Source organism: Osmia bicornis, chromosome 11, assembly GCF_907164935.1.
Source record: "Osmia bicornis bicornis chromosome 11, iOsmBic2.1, whole genome shotgun sequence".
Classification (NCBI taxonomy): domain Eukaryota; kingdom Metazoa; phylum Arthropoda; class Insecta; order Hymenoptera; family Megachilidae; genus Osmia; species Osmia bicornis.
The window spans coordinates 1358998-1378104 of NC_060226.1; the positions used below are offsets into that span (position 1 = coordinate 1358998).

The 19107-nt window shown below is 34.3% G+C and overlaps 4 protein-coding genes across 10 annotated transcripts; 2 read left to right on the plus strand and 2 right to left on the minus strand.

The window, feature by feature from the left end:
- The first annotated feature begins 70 nt into the window (after window positions 1-70).
- Window positions 71-7201, plus strand: LOC114878570 (putative phosphoenolpyruvate synthase). Of its 5 annotated transcripts, none has more exons than XM_029192511.2 (19): window positions 71-183; window positions 251-375; window positions 457-595; window positions 676-841; window positions 919-1026; window positions 1107-1322; window positions 1397-1524; window positions 1594-1716; window positions 1787-1995; window positions 2057-2202; window positions 2272-2535; window positions 2611-2761; window positions 3337-3876; window positions 3947-4252; window positions 4314-4703; window positions 4775-5100; window positions 5175-5259; window positions 5338-5638; window positions 5921-7201. In XM_029192511.2, the coding sequence occupies exons 1-19, from the start codon at window positions 78-80 to the stop codon at window positions 5980-5982; spliced, it is 3891 nt and encodes a 1296-aa protein (XP_029048344.2). In that variant the 5' UTR covers window positions 71-77; the 3' UTR covers window positions 5983-7201. The 5 variants fall into 5 exon arrangements, with proteins under 5 accessions (XP_029048344.2, XP_029048346.2, XP_046143789.1 ...); XM_046287833.1 differs by lacking the exon at window positions 71-183 and having other exon boundaries at window positions 286-375; window positions 457-496; window positions 559-595; XM_029192513.2 differs by lacking the exon at window positions 5921-7201 and having other exon boundaries at window positions 5321-5431.
- On the minus strand, window positions 208-12444 carry LOC114878572 (exocyst complex component 2). 3 transcript variants are annotated; one of them, XM_029192519.2, is made up of 11 exons: window positions 11942-12444; window positions 11555-11855; window positions 11128-11323; window positions 10556-11057; window positions 10194-10483; window positions 9834-10018; window positions 9655-9769; window positions 9300-9578; window positions 7619-8211; window positions 7318-7529; window positions 208-297 (listed from the first exon to the last, which is right to left on the minus strand). In XM_029192519.2, exons 1-10 carry the CDS (start codon window positions 12048-12050, stop codon window positions 7343-7345), a joined length of 2757 nt encoding a protein of 918 aa, XP_029048352.2. In that variant the 5' UTR covers window positions 12051-12444; the 3' UTR covers window positions 208-297; window positions 7318-7342. The 3 variants fall into 3 exon arrangements, with proteins under 3 accessions (XP_029048352.2, XP_029048353.2, XP_029048351.2); XM_029192520.2 differs by lacking the exon at window positions 208-297 and having other exon boundaries at window positions 7291-7529; window positions 7619-7803; window positions 7885-8211; window positions 11942-12441; XM_029192518.2 differs by lacking the exon at window positions 208-297 and having other exon boundaries at window positions 7291-7529; window positions 11942-12440.
- Window positions 12445-13002: 558 nt separating this feature from the next.
- LOC114878601 (RAC serine/threonine-protein kinase) lies at window positions 13003-15909 on the plus strand. Its single transcript, XM_029192597.1, has 7 exons — window positions 13003-13291; window positions 13624-13891; window positions 13977-14199; window positions 14286-14483; window positions 14563-14833; window positions 14913-15149; window positions 15235-15909. Exons 1-7 carry the CDS (start codon window positions 13210-13212, stop codon window positions 15573-15575), a joined length of 1620 nt encoding a protein of 539 aa, XP_029048430.1. The 5' UTR covers window positions 13003-13209; the 3' UTR covers window positions 15576-15909.
- A 694-nt stretch (window positions 15910-16603) lies between these two features.
- On the minus strand, window positions 16604-19068 carry LOC114878602 (acid phosphatase type 7). Its single transcript, XM_029192598.2, has 7 exons — window positions 18506-19068; window positions 18191-18385; window positions 17786-18113; window positions 17527-17709; window positions 17242-17461; window positions 16977-17171; window positions 16604-16912 (listed from the first exon to the last, which is right to left on the minus strand). Exons 1-7 carry the CDS (start codon window positions 18603-18605, stop codon window positions 16811-16813), a joined length of 1323 nt encoding a protein of 440 aa, XP_029048431.2. The 5' UTR covers window positions 18606-19068; the 3' UTR covers window positions 16604-16810.
- Between the last annotated feature and the right edge of the window lie 39 nt (window positions 19069-19107).

Sequence of the window (19107 nt, forward strand, 5' to 3'; positions counted from 1 at the left end):
TTTTGCTCCCATTCTCGTTAGAATTGTACAGTCGTAAATATCATTGATATTTCATCATTAAGATTACCGAATACAGAATGGCAAACATTCTGTATGTCGTTCAAATTTTATTTTTCATTTTTTTTACTTTACAACTATACTTTTGGATTAAAGCGATAAAAAAACGAAAATACACTAAAGAAGGTAAGCTTTTGCAATTAACTATTGTTAATAAAACAGGTATGAAACTATTCATAGAAACTTCTTTTAGATGTTTACTTCTCACTAAAACGTTGGTGGGCAGAGTGTTGTATTAATCTGAAAAAGAAACGAGACAGGAATTTGCATCATTCTGGAAAAAATGTTTTAGAAAATTTAAAAATCAAACATGAAGATGTAAGTATTATTTACTTCACTAAATTAAGATTCAGACTGATTCATTTTACAATATATTTCCTTCATTTATATTATATTTAGAGCAACAACAGTGTACTTTTCTATGGCACAGATCAGAAAGGTAACTCCTTATTTGTTAAATTTTCTCACAGAAAATTTCAACTGACTGAAGTATCACTGCAGCTTTCTACATCTGATGGTCAGCTATATGTTTTGCCCGGTAAAAAAGAATCTTTGTTTGCCAACAATCAACATTTCTCTTATTAAAATACAGCATAATATTATTAATTTTATCAACAGACTATCCGGACACTACATTGGTAAGCGGTTTAAATCAGGAGTGGATTGCAGGTGGACTTAAAATTGAATTTTTAGAATTTCAAAAACGTTGGAGGATAGTTTATAATGGCATGCTTCGGAACTTAGCTCGCGGTGATAATATTGATCACGTTCGTTTGAATTTCTTGTAAATATAAAAGGAAAAATGTTTATCATACTATTTAAACAATTTTATTTAACGCTAAACTGATGATCTTTGTTTAGATTTATTAAAAGTTCATATCCTTTAAAATGGCCAGAAGATTGGAGTTCTAAATTGCATGCTGAAGTATTAGCGAGTGAACCATGGAGTTTCAAATGGATAAATAAAATGTATTCGATAAATGCAAAAGCATACAGTTACAATTTGATTTTCATTTATTAAAATAATACACTATGTTTAATGTTCACAGAAAATCATTCGATAACGCAGGTTTTGATCAAATGGGATCGATGTTGGGACAAGTAACGTACAAAGATGCGTCTGTTTCTACAATGTATTTGCGTGGACTTCACCAGCATCGTTGGGGAAAACATGAATTTCACGAATCAGTTACTTTATTCGTTGTAATGCCATTTGGGGATATATATTACCTTGGCGTGGGCAGTACAAAACACAGCTTTCCACAGTAAATTTATATATACATTACACTTTCATATACCATAATCTTCAATTAATTAAATGAAAATAATTTGCTTACAGACTGCAGTTTGGTCAGTTTAAACATAGTAATGAAGAAATATACGAGATAGAGAAAATAGACTTCAAGTTATCTGATTTCACCCAAGGAAAGTTTAATGCTAACTCTATGCACAAAGTGGGATTCGAAGGTTAATTGCAATTTATATAAATGATTCGTGTTTAAATCTACAAATAATAGATTACGCGTTTAATTTCAGTCGACGGTAAAGAGTATAATATCGTTTTAAAGGGTAACGATCCAATAACATTATATTATGGTCAACCATGGAACTGGATAAATAAAATTGCTACTGTAAAGTTAGAAGTCAATGGGAAAGAGGGTATGATTACTGGAATATTTTAATATAACATTTCATAGAGCAGTATCTAACAGATAAGAGTTTTAAATAGGTTCTGGATTAATACAATTATGGTCTCCTTATACTGGACCATGTCGTACAAAACTGCCTAAACAGTTACAGTTTTTGAAAGAACTCAACATACCTGCACAAAGAAATGATTATGTTTTATACTTTAATGATGAGAAATGTCAAAATGAAAATATTGTCGGTGGAAAAGGATTTTCTCTTGCAATATTAACCGCGATAAGGGATGTAGAAGTAAGTGTTATGAATATTATTGTATTTACAAATGTACTTGGATTTCTATTTATTGTTATAGTACGTTGTACCGAGAGGATTTTGCGTAACTGTTTTTGCCCTGGAATTGCAATTAAATACATATAAAGAATTACAAGAAATAATCAGTGACATTGAGGACGTCAGTGTCGGTAGAAAGAACGGTGATCTTCAAAAACGCTGCAACGAGTAACTTATTTAATTTATTAAAATCATAAATATTTTCTGTTTAGAGATATTTATTATCTGTATTTTCAGAGCAATGAGTATTATTCAATCAACTCCTTTAGCTGATAAGATTAGAAATGCGGTTTTGAAAGGAATAGAAAATCTGGAGTCAGTAGATGATGATAAATCACCTAGATATGCAATAAGATCTAGTGCTGTAGGTGAAGATAGCGAGGAAACCTCCGCAGCTGGACAGAATTCAACATATTTAGGTGTTCAAGGGGCGGATAATATTATCAAAAGTATAGCTATGTGTTGGGCGAGTTTGTTTTCGTATCAAAGTGTTAAGTATAGGTAATTCCAAACACAGTAAGTACAATTAGTCTTTGTAAAATCTGTAACATTAACGTTAAATCATTTCTATACCAGGCAACAACATGGCATGTTTATAAAAGCATCTATGGGAGTTTGTGTGCAAAAAATGGTAAATCCTGATGCAGCTGGTGTAATGTTCACTAGACATCCAACCACCGGCGATCCCTCAAATATTATTATTACAGCTAATTATGGACTAGGAGAGGTATTGTTGAAAAGAAAAAGAAAGAAAAGTACAGTGGTAGCTCGGTATACGTCTACTTTAATAAATTTTTTCTATGAATTTTGCGTCATTTTTAAATAATTATCTGAGAGGAAAACTTAAATGAATTATATTCAGAATTGATGTATTATTAACTGACTGATCATACAAGTAAGAATATCATATAACTATAACCGCAAAACAGGAGGCAATAAAATTTATTCCATTTGGTTTGTTAATTTAGAATCTATCATTAGGTTACATTTATATTTTACAAATTAATTATGTTAAATAAACCAGTGAATATTTTTTATAAACTTCTAGGAAATCGTTTAAATGCTGTTCATGACGTAAACAGTGTTTAAATTATTTTACAACCCCATTAATGTAGGTATAATATCAATAGTAGTTCTTTTTACATGAGAACGGATTAATCATTTTTACATTACTTCTTATGGGAAAGGTTGGTTTGGTATAAGTCCAAACATCAGGAACGGATTAAGGTCGTATACCGAGGTACCACTGTATGTTATAGCCATGGAATGCTACAATCAGTGATATTTTTATGTTTTATGTAGACGGTTGTATCGGCAGCGGTTGAACCTGATACTATAGTCGTTCACAAAAGTTGGGATAATAAATTAGCTGTAAAAAGTTCGACAGCAGGGAATAAGAAGGAAAAGATTTTGGCAAGTGGCGATGGAGTAGTTACAGTTAAATTGGACGATCAAGAGAGGAAATCAGTTTGCTTGCCAGACAAAGTAGCTTTACGATTAGCTGCTATAGGAATAAATTTAGAGACTCTGTTCGGCAGTGGTAGGGACATAGAATGGGCAGTGATCGACGAGGAGATCTATTTACTTCAAGCTCGTCCTATTACTACGTTATACATGTGGACAGAATTCGAACTGATACACGAATTAGGAACAGGTGTTTCTAGCGATATTGACTTCAACACATTTGCTAATATCGGCGAGGTATTCCCACATCCAATATCACCCTTAACAGCATCTATTCTTCCTTCAACGTTCAATTCAAATTTGAACGATGAGATTGGAACGAAAAATCAAACCTGTTTCAACATAGTCACCATGAGAAACACCATCAATTATTATGCCGTAAGTTATACTAAAGAATGTAATGAAATTTACAATACGTATGTTATAAATTATGTATTCTTATTAACAGACGTTTCTACGAAGGCCTGCTAAGAAAATAACGCTTCAGAATAAGATCATAGATATTGCACTTAGCGGGAAAGTGGTAATAACACCGGAACATCATAGAATCGCGTGTGAAAGAAACGGTATAGCCACTGCAAGATTTCAAATGTTTGAAATAATAAAGATGATAAAAGAAATGATACAAAACGGTAGAATAGAAAGAACTGCGGTGGAAGCTTGTAAAAATTTAAATTTAAAAGCAGAAGAATTTTCTACCGCGCACAGTTTGTACGATGAAATCACTCGGAGATTGAAGGATTGTTTCAGACCGGTAGGTTTTTATATATTATAATGTTTTAATTAATATATTATTGAATTGCATGAAATTTCAGCAAGCAGATTATCATTCGCATGCATCGAGAGTTAGTATCGGTTATCAAATGTTCGCAATGACACTACTGATAAGCGGTTACACAGACTTCGTACCAGAGCACTTTTCAGACATTGCGCTTTTATTGAGTTCATGCAGCGATATTATTGGTACCGAGATGGTGATGAGCCTTAAAAAGATTATAACTTACATAAAGAAAGATGAAAAGGATGAGGAATTTAAAATAGTTGAACCTACAAAAGGAACTGATTGGTTGAAAATTAATTGCCCAGCTGCTGCAGAAGAATTGGACAAATTTCTTAAAGAGCATGGACATAGATGTATTCAGGAGATGGACTTTATCTCAGAACCATGGGATCTTAGGCGTGAGAATCTCATCGCCACGCTTCAGGTAAACTTGATTGAGTTATTTCCATAAATACAATGAGAACACATCAGTGAATCAAATTATATTTTTCCTAGACAATGATATCAATCCAGGAAACGAGCAGTCCAAGTAAAGTACTCAGCGTGGAAGAAACAGTAACATTATTAAAAACACCAAAATCAGCGATTTCTAAATGGCTCCTTAGAAAAATTACACCTTTCTGCAGAAAAGCTGTTATGCGTAGAGAGCTAACTAAATCAATTTTTGTAAATGTGATACACAAATTCAGAATAGCTTTTAGAAGATTAGGAAAACTGATGGTTTTAGAAGAATATATACCTTCAGAGGATCTAATATTTTTCTTAACGATCGAGGAAATAGGAGAAACTTTAAATCAGCGTAGTGCAATATTAGTACAAAAGTAATAGAATCATTGAAATTTTATGATATTTCAAAATCTTTCAAATCACTGACGCATTTTTATACATTTTTTAGAGCTTGTCGCAGAAAACGAATTTTTCCTAAATTAAAAGAATTCGAATATCCAGAATTTAACATTGGCATGCTGAACCCTATAAAGGTAAATTATCCTATTTTATTTTATAATAATTTACGTACTACAGAGAAATAAAAAGAAGCAGTTATTCCTGTGTTACAGAAAAGTATAGATGTACCAATAAGCGATGGTAATGTGAAGATTGAAGGAACTTCGGCATGTGGTGGTTCCATTGTTGGCAGAGCATGTGTAATAACAGATGTATCAGAAGCGAACGCTATACAACACGGTGATATTCTAATTACTCGTTCTACTGACATTGCTTGGAGTCCATATTTTTCATTACTGAGTGGAATAGTTACGGAATTAGGAGGACTTATAAGCCATGGAGCTGTAATAGCTAGAGAATACGGGCTTCCTTGTATCGTGGGCGCTAACAAAGCTACACAATATTTTCGAACAGGTAAAATTTTAGTATTTTTAACACGTTGGCAAAATGGGCATTAGAGCATAATAATTAGAGCATTAAAGCAGGAATTATTAAGAATAGGAATAATTAATCTTCAAGCTTTTAATTTGGTACCTTTCATTATTAATATAATAACAATACTATTGAAAATAATATTTTTCTATCTTGAACTGCGTGTGATTTGTGATGCCGGTCACCGGTGACCCCCGTGGCGTTCAACGTGTTAAAAAGAAAATGAAAACGGAGAATACACTAGAAATATAAATGTATTTTCAGGCGATACTGTATTACTGGTTGCGGATACTGGCACTTTGCAACTAGTGAAGAAACACGAATAAGAAAACCAGAACATATATTTTCACTCGTAAATCATAGTTCCAATAACATTTTATCCACGATGACTGGATTGCGGCAGTAATAGATGCAAGGAGTGGAGTACAGTAAAATCTCCCTAGTTGTCTCTTCGTTGCCCTGCTGACAGTGTCCATCGGTTTCGTCCTACGCCTATGTATTTTTCACCTGACGCTCATGGTCTGTTCGTTCGAGTTAGTCACGCGATACACAACGCGGCTTTTTTGGTGAGAGTTAGGGGGCGATTTAAATGGAATAATGACACATTGACATATTTTTAGAGAAATTTGATATATCTCAAAAACTACGCAGCTGATGAAAAAATGTCATAGGACGTAAATAGTTGGAAATTTAATTTTTTACAAAAAAGGTGGTTGGACTTTACCAAAAGGTGGGACGCAAATTCGGATGGGTCATATGTCATTGGAAAGCCCTTGACGAGAGGAACACAGTGGTGTGGGTGGGAGGGCTTAAATATGTGACCTTGACCCGCTAGAGGTCAAAAACTAAAATTATGTTAATTTTGTTGTGCGAGAGGTTTTCGTCCAGGTAGACCCGCTCCTGACGCTGGATTATGATAAAAAAGCGAATGTTGCTGTGTAACGTGCAAATCACCGCAGATACAGCACCATCACCGCCATATTTAGGTTAGGTTAGGTTAGGTTGGGTTAGGGTGTCTTTTTCGAAGATTTCGCCTCGTTAAATAAGAAAAAAAAAAGTTAATGAATTTATATGTTTTGGGGCATTTTAGTTTTTGACCTCTAGCGGATCAAGGTCATATATTTAAGACCTCCCATCCACACCATTGTGTTCCTCTTGTTAAGGGCTTTCCAATGACATATGACCCATCCGGATTTAACGTCGAGCTTTTGAGTAAACTGAATATATATATTTGACCTCTACCGGGTCAAGGTCACATATTTAAGTCCTCCCACCCACACCATTGTGTTCCTCTCATCAAGGGCTTTCCAATGACATATGACCCATCCGGATTTGTGTCCCACCTTTTAGTAAAGGTTAACCAAAAAGGTCTCTTGATATTTTGCCATATTTCGCATAGTTTCCGAGATATTTGCAGATTTATAAAAAACAGGAAATCTACTTTACTGGCTAAACTAGGCCGATTTGGTACCTATAACATATAGATTTTTTTAAACTCTTCTACGGCTTGTTGCCGAAGATCAAAAGCAGCCGTAAGACTCGAGAAATCGTGTCTACCCTGCCCATATTCTCCACTCTCGCTTCTCAGCTTACGGACAACTAGAGAGATTTTACTGTACGTTATAAAAACATAATGTTGGTAAATGTAGTGATTTACTTACTTAGATGCTTACGTTACTAGTACAACTATACAGTGGTAACACGATTAGGATCAGCAATCAACGTAGGAGTATTATTTTTTGTATCACTGGCAAGACACGACAATTGTAAATGCATGGATGTTGCCACTTTTGATAACAGCATGTCGACTCGCATGCAATCTTCTTTGCTAATAGGTTGTGGTATTGCATCTAAAGCTTCTTCGAAGAAGTTTCTAAAAGGTAAAAATAAGATTAGAAAAAAAAAGACATAGTTGTATTTTAACTGTAAGATAACCAGCGCTAACGAAAAGCGAATACTTACTTCGCCCTTGTCGTACTGTAAAATTGTAAAGCATTTCGTAAAAATATAATGTCTGTTCGTGCTTGTACAACTCCGGCCGGTCGAAATTGAGTCACGCATGACATAAGTCTTGCAAGTTCTTCCGCTACAGTTTCTACTATATGTGACAATACTCGCTGCAATAAAGCTGGCGCGACACGACGTACCTGTAAGAAAAAGAAAGCGTTACGATAAATAAAAGCCGTGTTTCTAAAATCCAATTTAGCTGAGGATGAAATGGTAAATACTTCTGCATGAACTCCGATTAAATTTGCCAAGATTTCTTGCGCATACGGTCTCACGTGAGTGGGCTCAGTTTCAAAGTCCCATTCTAAACCGCCTAGATACATGCTCGGCTCGATTGTACCGACTAATGGATCGCAACGACGTTCCAAGTATGCATCCAAGACAGCGGTATCCAATGTTTCTAGTTGCGTCCAATCAGAGTTCCATCCAACCGCGTTTGATAAACTTGGATAATCCAGATCCTTTAATGCGTCTCCAATTCTTGGTAGGATGGTGTTCAGTGTATAGCGAATATTACTTAACGAGATTAACAGGCATTGTTCCCACGTCTGATAAAAAATTCAGAAGTAATGCTAAAATACATTACTGACTTCAAAAGATGCTACAAATTGTATTTATTTATTTATTTATTTATTTTTTGTAACGATAATTAATATATACAGTGTGTCTCGCGTAACTGGAAACACTCCATTATTTCCTAAACTATTAAAGATACAAGAAATTGCTTTGGTGGTCATTGCATGGTAAGAGGGGGCAATATTTTGACGTAGACGAATTTTGTTTTACATTATTATTTTCAAAAATATAATGGCAAAGTTTGGTTTTTTAAATGGAACTATATATTTTTCTTTCGATCATTTGATAGAGTTTTTGAAGTCGAATTCAGCTTGCATGTATACACTTTATTTTCATTTGTTTTCGAGATATTGCGCTAACAAATTTGGAGATTTTTCATGGGAAATATTCACTTCAGTGGGAAATATCAGCATGGGTCCTGTTCGTGTTAAGCAGTACCATTTGAAATGGATACCACGGGAGGCCAGCGGGACGGCAGGCCCAAACTTTAGACGCGAACAGGACCCCTGCTGATATTTCCCACTGAAGTGAATTTTTTCCGTGAAAAATCTCCAAATTTGTCAGCGTAATATCTCGAAAACAAATGAAAATCAAGTGTATACATGCAAGCTTAATGAATTCGACTTCAAAAACACTATCAAATGATCGAAAGAAAAATATATAGTTCCATTTAAAAAACCAAACTTTACTATTATATTTTTGAAAATAACAATGCAAAAAAAAATTCGTCTACGTCAAAATGTTGCCCCCTCTTACCATGCAATGACCACCGAAGCAATTTCTGGTATCTTTAATAGTTTAGGAAATAATGGAGTGTTTCCAGTTACGCGGGACACACTGTATAACATATGGTATTAAGATTGATTATCTTCCTTTATAAATATAAAGGATGTCCCAGAAAGAGTGTCAGTCCCTTAAGGGAGTGGTAGCTGGGGTAGCGATTTTCTTTTGCCAAAATGTTATTCAGATTTACCCCAGCTGCCACCCCCTTAAAGGACTAACACTCTTTTTGGGACACCCTGTATACATACATATATTAGGTACACACTACAAAACTTACTGGGCCTTGATGTTTGTTGCCCTTGCTTTTATACCCGGAAGGGGAACCAACCAATTGGGAAACGGAAGACTCGTCATCATCTAGAGCTTCTTCGCACCCGCTAAATGCCAAACTCTGTAGACATCGCGTAAACGATGTGAACAATGTTTTGATAGAATTGTAATATAAATTTTGATGCGCAGGATTGGCAAACAATGCTCCTTCACGAGGACCACAAGCGACCACTTTCTCTCGTGCTCGTTTCGAAACTTCCATAACCATTTCTTCAAATAGGTATGGCTATTTAAAATTAAAAATATATTTAATCACAAAACATGTACCTTATCTTAATGTTTACGAAACGAGAAACACTTACCACTTTCGTAAGGCCACCATCTTCGTTTAAATATTCCATTTGCCACGATTCCTTTTTATGTAAAGCTGATATACTTTCTGCGGTTTGTTTAAAAAGAGCCCCGAGACACTGCAACCTGATTTAAAACTTCTTTAGTTTATTACAATAACAAAAATGAATATCTGTGCAATGTTTCATACCTTAAGTCGAGTATAAATTTTCCGAAAATATCCAATGCTTCGTTTGGCAAATCCAGATGAATTAACGAAGCATACATTTGTCTAATCCTGCGTAAGATGTGCAAAAGCCATATGGCGTCCAAATCGTTGCTACATATACCTCTCATTGCTTCCATAGCATGCTGCATGCTTGACAATACTAAATTCTACATCAAAATATTTTTTTGTAATGGAAAGAAGCCGTACATTTCAATCATTGTAATTTCACGAATTCTTCATTCTCCTCGGGAACGTCTAAGGGGAGAAGACAGGCGCAGGGGAAGGGAGCACCCAGGATATCACCATTTATCATAGGAAAGCCTACTATACTCCATACCGTACCTTGAACGGAATTTGTTTCTCTGCATCCACTGCAACGTGCAACTGTCCTGTAAAATAACTTTGACCTAATCTCCATAAATCGGGTAACTGTTCAACTATTATGTCACAAATAGCTTCAACACACGATATTTGTGGCGGAACATTAGTTGTATCATTTTTGTTTGATTTTAACTGTTTATTATTCTGCGCCGATTTCATTTTATTCGAATCCTCTCCAGTCAAGTTATCGATTTCTAAATGTTCTTGCATACAGGCGGTAATACTTTTCTTTAAGTAATTTGAATGTGAAACTGGGAAAAGGTAATTTTGTTAGTGCTATATTTTGTTAGTGCTTCATGATATACGTTATCATGTATAAATACCTATTGCATCCCAAGCTGGATCTCCTTCGGCTTCCAAATTAATAAGATTTCTGATTATCTTTTTATGCTCCTCCAAACTGAAAGGCATTTCTTCAAGCTTTTTCCTTAGATGCACTTTAAGCATATCAATTTTATCGTCGATTTTTTGTAACACTTGTTTGAAAACATCAATTTCTGTGTTTTTAAATAAATTCTTTACTCTAGCGTAATCGTTAATTACAAGATCGTAATTACTCCGTTTTATATTCTTGTCTATATTAACTGGCATACAAAAAAGGAACTTGTATCTTTGCATTACAGCTAGGGCATTTCTCGTTGCATCTGCTCTGTCTCTTCTTGCTAGTACATCGTCAAATAATTTGTTAGCCTCTGACATAGACCTCTGAATAGATTTTTCTAATTTTTCAGTAGGATCATTGCCATAGGTTTTTATATCACTTTCAAACTGTTCTTTCAACAACATTATTGTGTCTAATTGTTCTACTACCGAGCCTACATTAGCCTAAAATATTATTTAAAACATCAAGCAACATTGTAGACATTAAATATGTTTTTGTTTTTTGACTGATTACCTTCAAAAATGATAGTTGACCTTCTTTCTGCGAATTTACTTTTCTCTTAAGATACGCCAACCCAGCTTTCAAGTCTTCAAAAGTGGTCGCATGATGGTGTTGCAATAAAAACCATCCAGGGTGAAACTTTTCACTGGTAAGATCACCGCTACCTTCTCCAAATAATTCTATTAATTCATCTTCAGGAAACTTTTTGCTGGAAAAAAGTATGTGAAAGTGATTTGTGTTAACACGTTGACTGCCACGGTACGTAACAGAAAGCTCTTTGCAGAAGCCAACAACGAGTCAATTTGTGCACAAAGTACAGGATAACTATATAGTTGGTGTCCTAGGGCCTAGGCAATAACGCAAACTACGAGTTATCTCATAGTTGGCAGTCAATGTGTTAAACTGATCAAAAAATATAATGTTTATTCTATTAACATACTCGTTGCCTTCTACGCTTAAACCTAGAGGATCTTCTTGTTGATAATTAGTTGGGGACAGTGTTCTTCTTCCCCATACAAAACTTTGCATAGGAGCTTCTTCGACCCAAACTGCAGATTCTTTCATAGGACCTATAGTTTCATGGTAACCACGAAATTGTACTGTTGATGTTCCCTGTCCTCCACTACGGGTAGTTACTATAATATCTCCACGACCTTTACAAGGTCCCGATCTAGCAATAATTTTGTTAGAAGATTTCCATTCCGCTGACAGAAGACAATCACATCCACATATCGTCAAACCTAAATGGAATAAACATTGCATGAATAATGAAGTATATTTAAAAAAGCAGAACATTTTTAACTACTTTATTACAAGTGAAATTAACCTATAAGATCCTGTGCCTTGTTACCCAAAAATTCACCACGGACTATTACACGAGTTCCGGGAGGACCTTCTTTAGGAGATACGCCCGTCACAACCGGAGGAGGACCCATCTCCCTGATTATATTTTAATACAAAATTCTTCTATCTTTGTACAAGTAAATATCGATTACACATAATTTTAACCTTAGTAACTTAGTTAGTGTATCTTGTGTTCAGATATTTTTACTTATAACACATCACAGATGCACTTCATTTTTTTAAATTATAGTTCTTTTAAAATCAACATCACACAATACTATTGAAAAGATAAGAATATGGGTTAAATCGAGCCACGGTTTCTGTAAACGACGGCCAATAATCCAATGACAGAAATGACAACTGATATCCGAGAGTGGGAGGTAGATAAGTTTAATTAAATATATGAAAAGGAAACATAAATTTATGGTGAAGATACTTGCTTATACAAATTTGCTCTGTGATTAATTTTTATTAAAGACACGGTAAAAAATTATACATAAAACGATGGGATTTGTGATACAATTGTAATTTCTATATATGAACGTTTAAATCATTATATAAAATAATTCATTTGACTAATTACATAAAACGTTTTAATTATTTGTTTTTAGAGTTGAAATTTGTTGAAATTATATGCTTTTATTCAGAATTTTAGATAGAAGTAATTCAAAGTAGTTAATCATTTAAATATAAGAATTCAAAATCACTGATCATTTCCAGATTTCCAGTTACCCCATAACTGCACGGATAATCATACAGTGGCATATACGATTAAATATTTTAATTTATTTCAAAGAAATAGTGTTTATTTTTTATTAAATACATATGCGTCCTTCTATAGATACATTTATATATATAATAAACCATAATAAACAAAAGGTTTTGCGCATGCTTGTCTAAAAGGATAGAATGCATAGAAAGATGATATTGACGACAATAGTTGCATCGGATGCACCAATGTTGATTGAAATTAGGCAAGCGTTGTTCATGAGAATTCTTCTTTATTTGTAATCGATTGATGCGCCATCTCCGGAATACAAGGAGGCAATGCTAGTTAGTGCGCATTAGTGCGTCTGCCGATCACAGAGTATAGTCGAGTTTACCTGCCAAACGTGTATCTATGATTGCTCAAGTTTGTATACTCGTGCCATCCTTGCTGTTGTATTTCGCCAATTTTTGTGGAATATTGAGCTTGGACGGAAACACGAAGTATCTGGATTCTTTCCATAAGTGCGCATTAAGAGAGAAGTTATGGGGGACGCAGCGATGAACGTCGCAGCGTCCGGTGGCGGCGGTCAGCGTGTCGTTAAAGAAGGCTGGCTGCAAAAACGCGGTACTGCAGAGCACTTTCATAATATTTGTATTTACTTTATCGTTTTATACTAAGCTGATCAGTGATATGAAATTCAATCACTATTTCTTATATTCACACCTGATGTTTTAAATTATGCGATTCCCTGTTTAAGAAGATGTCAAAATTACATTCATTGATGTCCTTTGAAGAGATATTAGATATCATTTTTTAAAAATTATTCCCTTCATTTTTGCGTCCCTTCGTTTTATTTCGTTCACGTTAAATGTTATTATTTTCGTAAATAATTGAAGAAAATTATGTAAACATTGGTAGAGACAATTAATAATTGAAATTTTGTTTTTTATGTATAGGTGAACATATAAAAAACTGGAGGTCAAGGTATTTTGTTTTAATGGATGACGGTACACTGGTTGGCTTTAAAGCTAAACCGGATCAACAAATGGCAGCTTCTGCACAGCCGTTAAATAATTTCACAGTTCGCGGATGTCAGATCATGTCTGTAGATAGACCTAAACCTTATACTTTTGTAATAAGAGGTTTACAATGGGCAGCTGTAATAGAAAGAACCTTTCACGTAGAAACGGAACAAGAGAGAGAAGATTGGGTTGCAGCTATTAGGTTTGAATTTTTTGGATGTCGCACGTAACAGTCGCAAAGTTTAAGTTTCCTTAAACAACATTTAAAAAATTTCTTTTCCCGATAGGTACGTAGCTGCTAGACTGGCAAGCGAAAAACAAACCCAAATGCAACATTCGTCTTCATCGGAAGATGTCGATATGGAGTCTTCAGGAGTCGGTAGGTCAGATTCTTGCGGATCTGTTGGTGTAGTGTCTTCAGATGCGGATGGTGGTAGTATCGATGAATTATCCGCAAAGTTTAGTGTTCAAGGAACCTCGAGTAGTAAAAGTACAGGGAAGAAGAAAGTAGTACGTGTACAATTGTTGTGGATTACTTTGTTCCTTGCGATGGAAGGATCGATTTGTTCTAATATTTGGATAAACTTTTATTTCAGACCCTTGAAAATTTTGAATTTTTGAAAGTTTTGGGGAAAGGTACGTTTGGAAAGGTGATACTTTGCAGAGAAAAAGCAACTGGACACTTATACGCTATAAAAATATTAAGGAAAGAAGTGATCATCCGTAAAGATGAAGTTGCGCACACGCTTACCGAAAATAGAGTATTGCGTACCACTAATCATCCGTTCCTAATTGTACGTATTTCCGCAGTTATTTCATAATTTTTCAATTAATTTTATTGCTAATTTATATTTAACGTTTATTGATTTACAGTCTTTAAAGTATAGTTTTCAAACAGCAGACAGGCTGTGTTTTGTAATGGAGTACGTAAATGGCGGGGAGTTATTCTTTCATTTAAGACGTTCGCGCGTGTTCGGCGAGGACCGTACTCGATTTTATGGCGCTGAAATAATTTCAGCATTAGGCTACCTTCATTCGCAGGGTATAATTTATCGTGATCTCAAACTAGAAAATCTTCTCTTAGATAAGGATGGACATATTAAAATAGCTGACTTTGGATTGTGTAAAGAAGATATAACGTACGGTAAATACGACGTGTAAATTGAAGTAGAACTGTTTTGAGTGTATAAAAACATCGAAAAGTATCGATAACGAACTTTTAGGAAGGACGACGAAAACATTTTGTGGAACTCCCGAATACCTTGCGCCGGAAGTGCTCGAAGACAATGACTATGGAAGAGCAGTAGATTGGTGGGGTGTTGGTGTTGTTATGTACGAAATGATTTGTGGTCGATTACCTTTTTATAATAAGGATCACGAGAAGCTTTTCACGCTTATTGTAATGGAAGAAGTAAGATTCCCTAGAACGATCAGTAACGAAGCGAAAGATATGCTTGGTGGTAAGTAAAAATAGTGTAACTTGATCTTCATCCTGTGAAAAGTAAATGGGAAATATTTTATTTAATCTTTAATATTCGTTTGCAGGTTTACTTATAAAAGATCCAAGTAAAAGATTAGGTGGCGGACCTAACGATGCGAAAGAGATTATGGATCACGCATTCTTCTCGTCGATCGATTGGTCCGATCTTGTACAGAAAAAAATTCCTCCCCCTTTCAAACCTCAAGTTACTTCTGACACGGATACCCGATATTTTGATAGCGAATTTACGGGTGAAAGTGTTGAACTGACGCCGCCTGATCAGGGCTTCTTAGGGAGTGGAGGTGGTTTAAATTCGATAGCTGAAGAACAGGAACATTTTCCTCAGTTTTCGTATCAGGAAAGTCACTCAGCAGCAACTTCTTCCATTGTTTCTATTAATCACTGACAGTACCAAGCGTTTCCTTTATTTGCGTATTGAAAAGCATGACTAAATGCATGGAAAAGTCAAAGACACTCGATCGCGAAAAGTGATTTGTCTAACAGTTTGGAAGAATTTTTCTTATCTTTTTTTTTTTTCCTTTAAAGCAGATAAATCGAAATATCAGTTTTCGCTAATTTACGATGCTTTTTTGTGCATCTTCGAAAGATTTTAACACATATCTCCGATGGCAGATTCGCTTGTACACGTGGTATACGTGCGCGTATACGTGCATTCGTTAAAATTGTACATGGAAAAATAATGTACTATAAGATTCAACTATTTATACCTGCTGAGTAGGTCGCGACGATATAATGGGGATTGAATTTTTGTTTAAGAAAAAGAAAAGTGGAAAAAGCAAAATAAGAAAAACGGAAATTAAGTTTATCCCCTCGATTATGTTATGTTATACAGAGTGGCACATTTCTTTTGCGAAAGAACGGTATTACCATAGTTACAGTTCTATGTTTAACAAAAAAAAGAAGAAAAAAATGGTATTTAAAACTTCCTGGCTTCATTGTCAACTCTGTTGATAATTTATATAGAAGGGCAGTTCCTGGTTAATTTTTTTTTTTAAATTCATTAGTCAACTGTTATAGCAGAAACCAAAATAGCAAATTATACTTGGCAAGGAGTCAGTCAATGGGCAAGTGGTTTATCCATTTTGAAAGTAGAAGCATAGAAACATTAACAGCTTTAAGTGAACTATTATGTAAATTTAAAATCGATTTTTAGCATCGAAAGAAAGCGTTTCTTTGTTATACTAGCGCTATTGAATTAGGAAATTTTTCTTCTCCCTTAGTGTGGATCGCGTTGTTCATCATGTATCATTGACAAATAATGATTTACTGTGAGAATCAGATGGAAATATGAAATGCTACCCTAATATTATATTATTAATATTATATGCTACGATGATTATACATACATATATTTATATTTTAACAATTAAAGGATTATATTGTACGAATGGATTATTAATAATTTCCATCTCATTTGTAATTAGTAAATTTGTATAGTTTATTCGTTTTTATGCAAGAAAGAATAAGGTGAATTTTCTAAAAGTATACACAATGTCAATTGCTTGAAATTAACAGATATACCATTTTGTTATTTACCATAAAAGAATATGGTGCATTATTGAAGAAAAACGACAGAAGACGTTTACATAATATTTCAATTAACATTTCCTAAATTATACTTTATATTTTATTTGCAAGGTAATCTAAATTGTACGTTGGCAAAATATCGTCCTTTACGAGCCAAACTTGATCCAAAACAGCACCCTCCTTGTCGTCCGATACCTAGTATCAAAAACATTGTAAATTAAATAATGAACATTCCCGTTTCTTCCAAAGTATTTAATACCTGCTCGAGATAAAGATGAGTCAAATTATATGCTTTCATTCTTGTATATCCATAATCCGCACTGCGATACGCGGACCACTCCGGTCTCTGTGGAACAAACTTTTCTCTGCCTTCTTTACACCCTGCTGATCCAGTTACTATGTGTACAGGTGCCTTGTAATTCTTATATGGTTCCTCATAACTACCATTTTGTACCTGTAATTATTTCTTCTTATTTTTCTCACTATTGATTAAGTTTATTTAAAAAAAAGTATGTTTGCATTACCTTGAAATTGTACATGGGCCACATACGCTCATAACTATGTTCGTGAGCCCACAATAATAAATCTACTTTATACTTAAAAAAGAGATCTTCAAGTCCGAACCAATTTAAAAACGGTAATCCAACTCTGACAAGACTTTGGTGATTGGTGCAATCATCAGCATTCGCATTACTACAGTACATTGGTCTGTGACCAAATGTTACTATCCATGGTCGTTGCATTCTGTACATAATTGTTGTTCATTTTTACTCAAACATAATAGAAAAGAAAAAAAAATGTGAACTTACCTATTCTTAGGCATATTTGCTTCTATTAAATCTTTTTCTAGCCACTGGTACTGTTTAACAAGTTGCTTTATACCATAATTCATAAAGTAATAAGCTTCAGTTTCTATAGCTATAAAGTGAACAGGTCCAATATTAAAACTGTACCATAACCCTTCGCTATCTCCAGGCATCGTAAAACGGGCTCTGCCAAAGTTACATTAATATTAATAGGATTATAAACGAATTGGTTAGTAATCTAACATTTAAAATGCATTCTGACCTGTAATTACTAAAATTATACTTTTCTTCATGATTACCAGGTACTGTCATATAAGGTAAATAAGCAGCAACACCTTCTATTTGTTTCATAAATTCATCACCGACGTGTGCATTATCAGTGTCCATATCATATGCAAAATCTCCTACATGAATTGCTGCATCGTATAGTCCACGTTGTGCTTCTTCCTGCAATCTTGACAAACTCTGAGCATTTTCGTTACCCATGTCGCCGAATATAACAATTTGTGGAGACCATTCTGCCGAGTCTTTAGGAGCAGTTTTTACATAGAATACATTTGACCATCCATATTTACTACCACAATGATAAACTGTTCAAATAATTTAAATAAAGGATTAAGCAAATAGTCCCAACGTAAAGGAATGCACTATAAAAAATTATACTTACGGTATTTACTATTGGGTGTTAAATTTTTCAACCATACTCTATGGATGTATTGTTTTTGTTTTTCATCTCCACCATCAATAAAGAGAGTGGAATTTCCTGTCGCTGTAAGAATTAATCCTCCTATTCCATATTCCACGATTGATTCTTCTGTATCGTTTCTGGTGCTCCATGTCACAACAATATCATGAATATTGTCTGAAAGAATATATCAAGTTAATTTTTTTGACAAAACTTTTGTCATTCTTTTGACGATGAATATACATAGAATAACAGTAGGAAAAGGAAATATAATAAGTAAAATATGGTGCATATTACCTCCATAGGCAAGATGTACAGCTTCAGGTTGATAGTAAATAACGTTGCACAGTGTGACAGAGATTAACGATAAAATAACGAATCCAACGATCACAGCCATTTTATTATAACTAAATTACTGACAATGTAAATTACATCTGACGTTTATTAGTCACAATGACAGTCGATACATAAATATATGTATATATATGTATATCTTGTGTGTACGCAAACGATCTCCGTTTTTCAAAATTTCACTGCATTTATACTACGCTATAAGGAAACACACTGTGTTCTTATTTTCGATGAACAAAGAGACGTAACAGATATGGACTTATCACTTATGATCGAATGTCAAAAACTGTGAAAAACAATGACTCAAGCATTATCGAAACACTGTTATCGGTTGTGTTGTATGTACAGCTATTTATGTATCACAGTTTGCAGTATAGACTGTTAAACTTATTAGGTAATTGTAAAATATGTTTTATATTTGTAATGTTGTAACAAAATCAGAAATTTGTCCTCATTGATATTTAAAATCGTTTAACTTTTTACTATCGACGAAGCATTTGTAGAGTTATGTTACGATCCGAAATTATATAATAGCGCCATCTCGAACT

What these genes read in the sequence shown, in the direction of transcription:
- LOC114878602 (XM_029192598.2), bottom strand. Translation starts at nt 18,605, where the DNA reads ATGGCTGTGATCGTTGGATTCGTTATTTTATCGTTAATCTCTGTCACA. An exon ending in TATAATTTTAGTAATTACAG is followed by an intron (nt 17,710 to 17,785) that starts GTCAGAATGCAT and finishes TAACTTTGGCAG; the next exon opens with AGCCCGTTTTACGATGCCTG. An exon ending in CTCATCTTTATCTCGAGCAG is followed by an intron (nt 16,913 to 16,976) that starts GTATTAAATACT and finishes TTTTGATACTAG; the next exon opens with GTATCGGACGACAAGGAGGG.
- LOC114878601 (XM_029192597.1), top strand. Translation starts at nt 13,210, where the DNA reads ATGGGGGACGCAGCGATGAACGTCGCAGCGTCCGGTGGCGGCGGTCAG. An exon ending in AGGCTGGCTGCAAAAACGCG is followed by an intron (nt 13,292 to 13,623) that starts GTACTGCAGAGC and finishes TTTTATGTATAG; the next exon opens with GTGAACATATAAAAAACTGG. An exon ending in GATTGGGTTGCAGCTATTAG is followed by an intron (nt 13,892 to 13,976) that starts GTTTGAATTTTT and finishes TTTTCCCGATAG; the next exon opens with GTACGTAGCTGCTAGACTGG.
- LOC114878570 (XM_029192511.2), top strand. Translation starts at nt 78, where the DNA reads ATGGCAAACATTCTGTATGTCGTTCAAATTTTATTTTTCATTTTTTTT. An exon ending in ACGAAAATACACTAAAGAAG is followed by an intron (nt 184 to 250) that starts GTAAGCTTTTGC and finishes AACTTCTTTTAG; the next exon opens with ATGTTTACTTCTCACTAAAA. An exon ending in TAAAAATCAAACATGAAGAT is followed by an intron (nt 376 to 456) that starts GTAAGTATTATT and finishes TATTATATTTAG; the next exon opens with AGCAACAACAGTGTACTTTT.
- LOC114878572 (XM_029192519.2), bottom strand. Translation starts at nt 12,050, where the DNA reads ATGGGTCCTCCTCCGGTTGTGACGGGCGTATCTCCTAAAGAAGGTCCT. An exon ending in CAAGGCACAGGATCTTATAG is followed by an intron (nt 11,856 to 11,941) that starts GTTAATTTCACT and finishes TATTCCATTTAG; the next exon opens with GTTTGACGATATGTGGATGT. An exon ending in TTAAGCGTAGAAGGCAACGA is followed by an intron (nt 11,324 to 11,554) that starts GTATGTTAATAG and finishes ACTTTTTTCCAG; the next exon opens with CAAAAAGTTTCCTGAAGATG.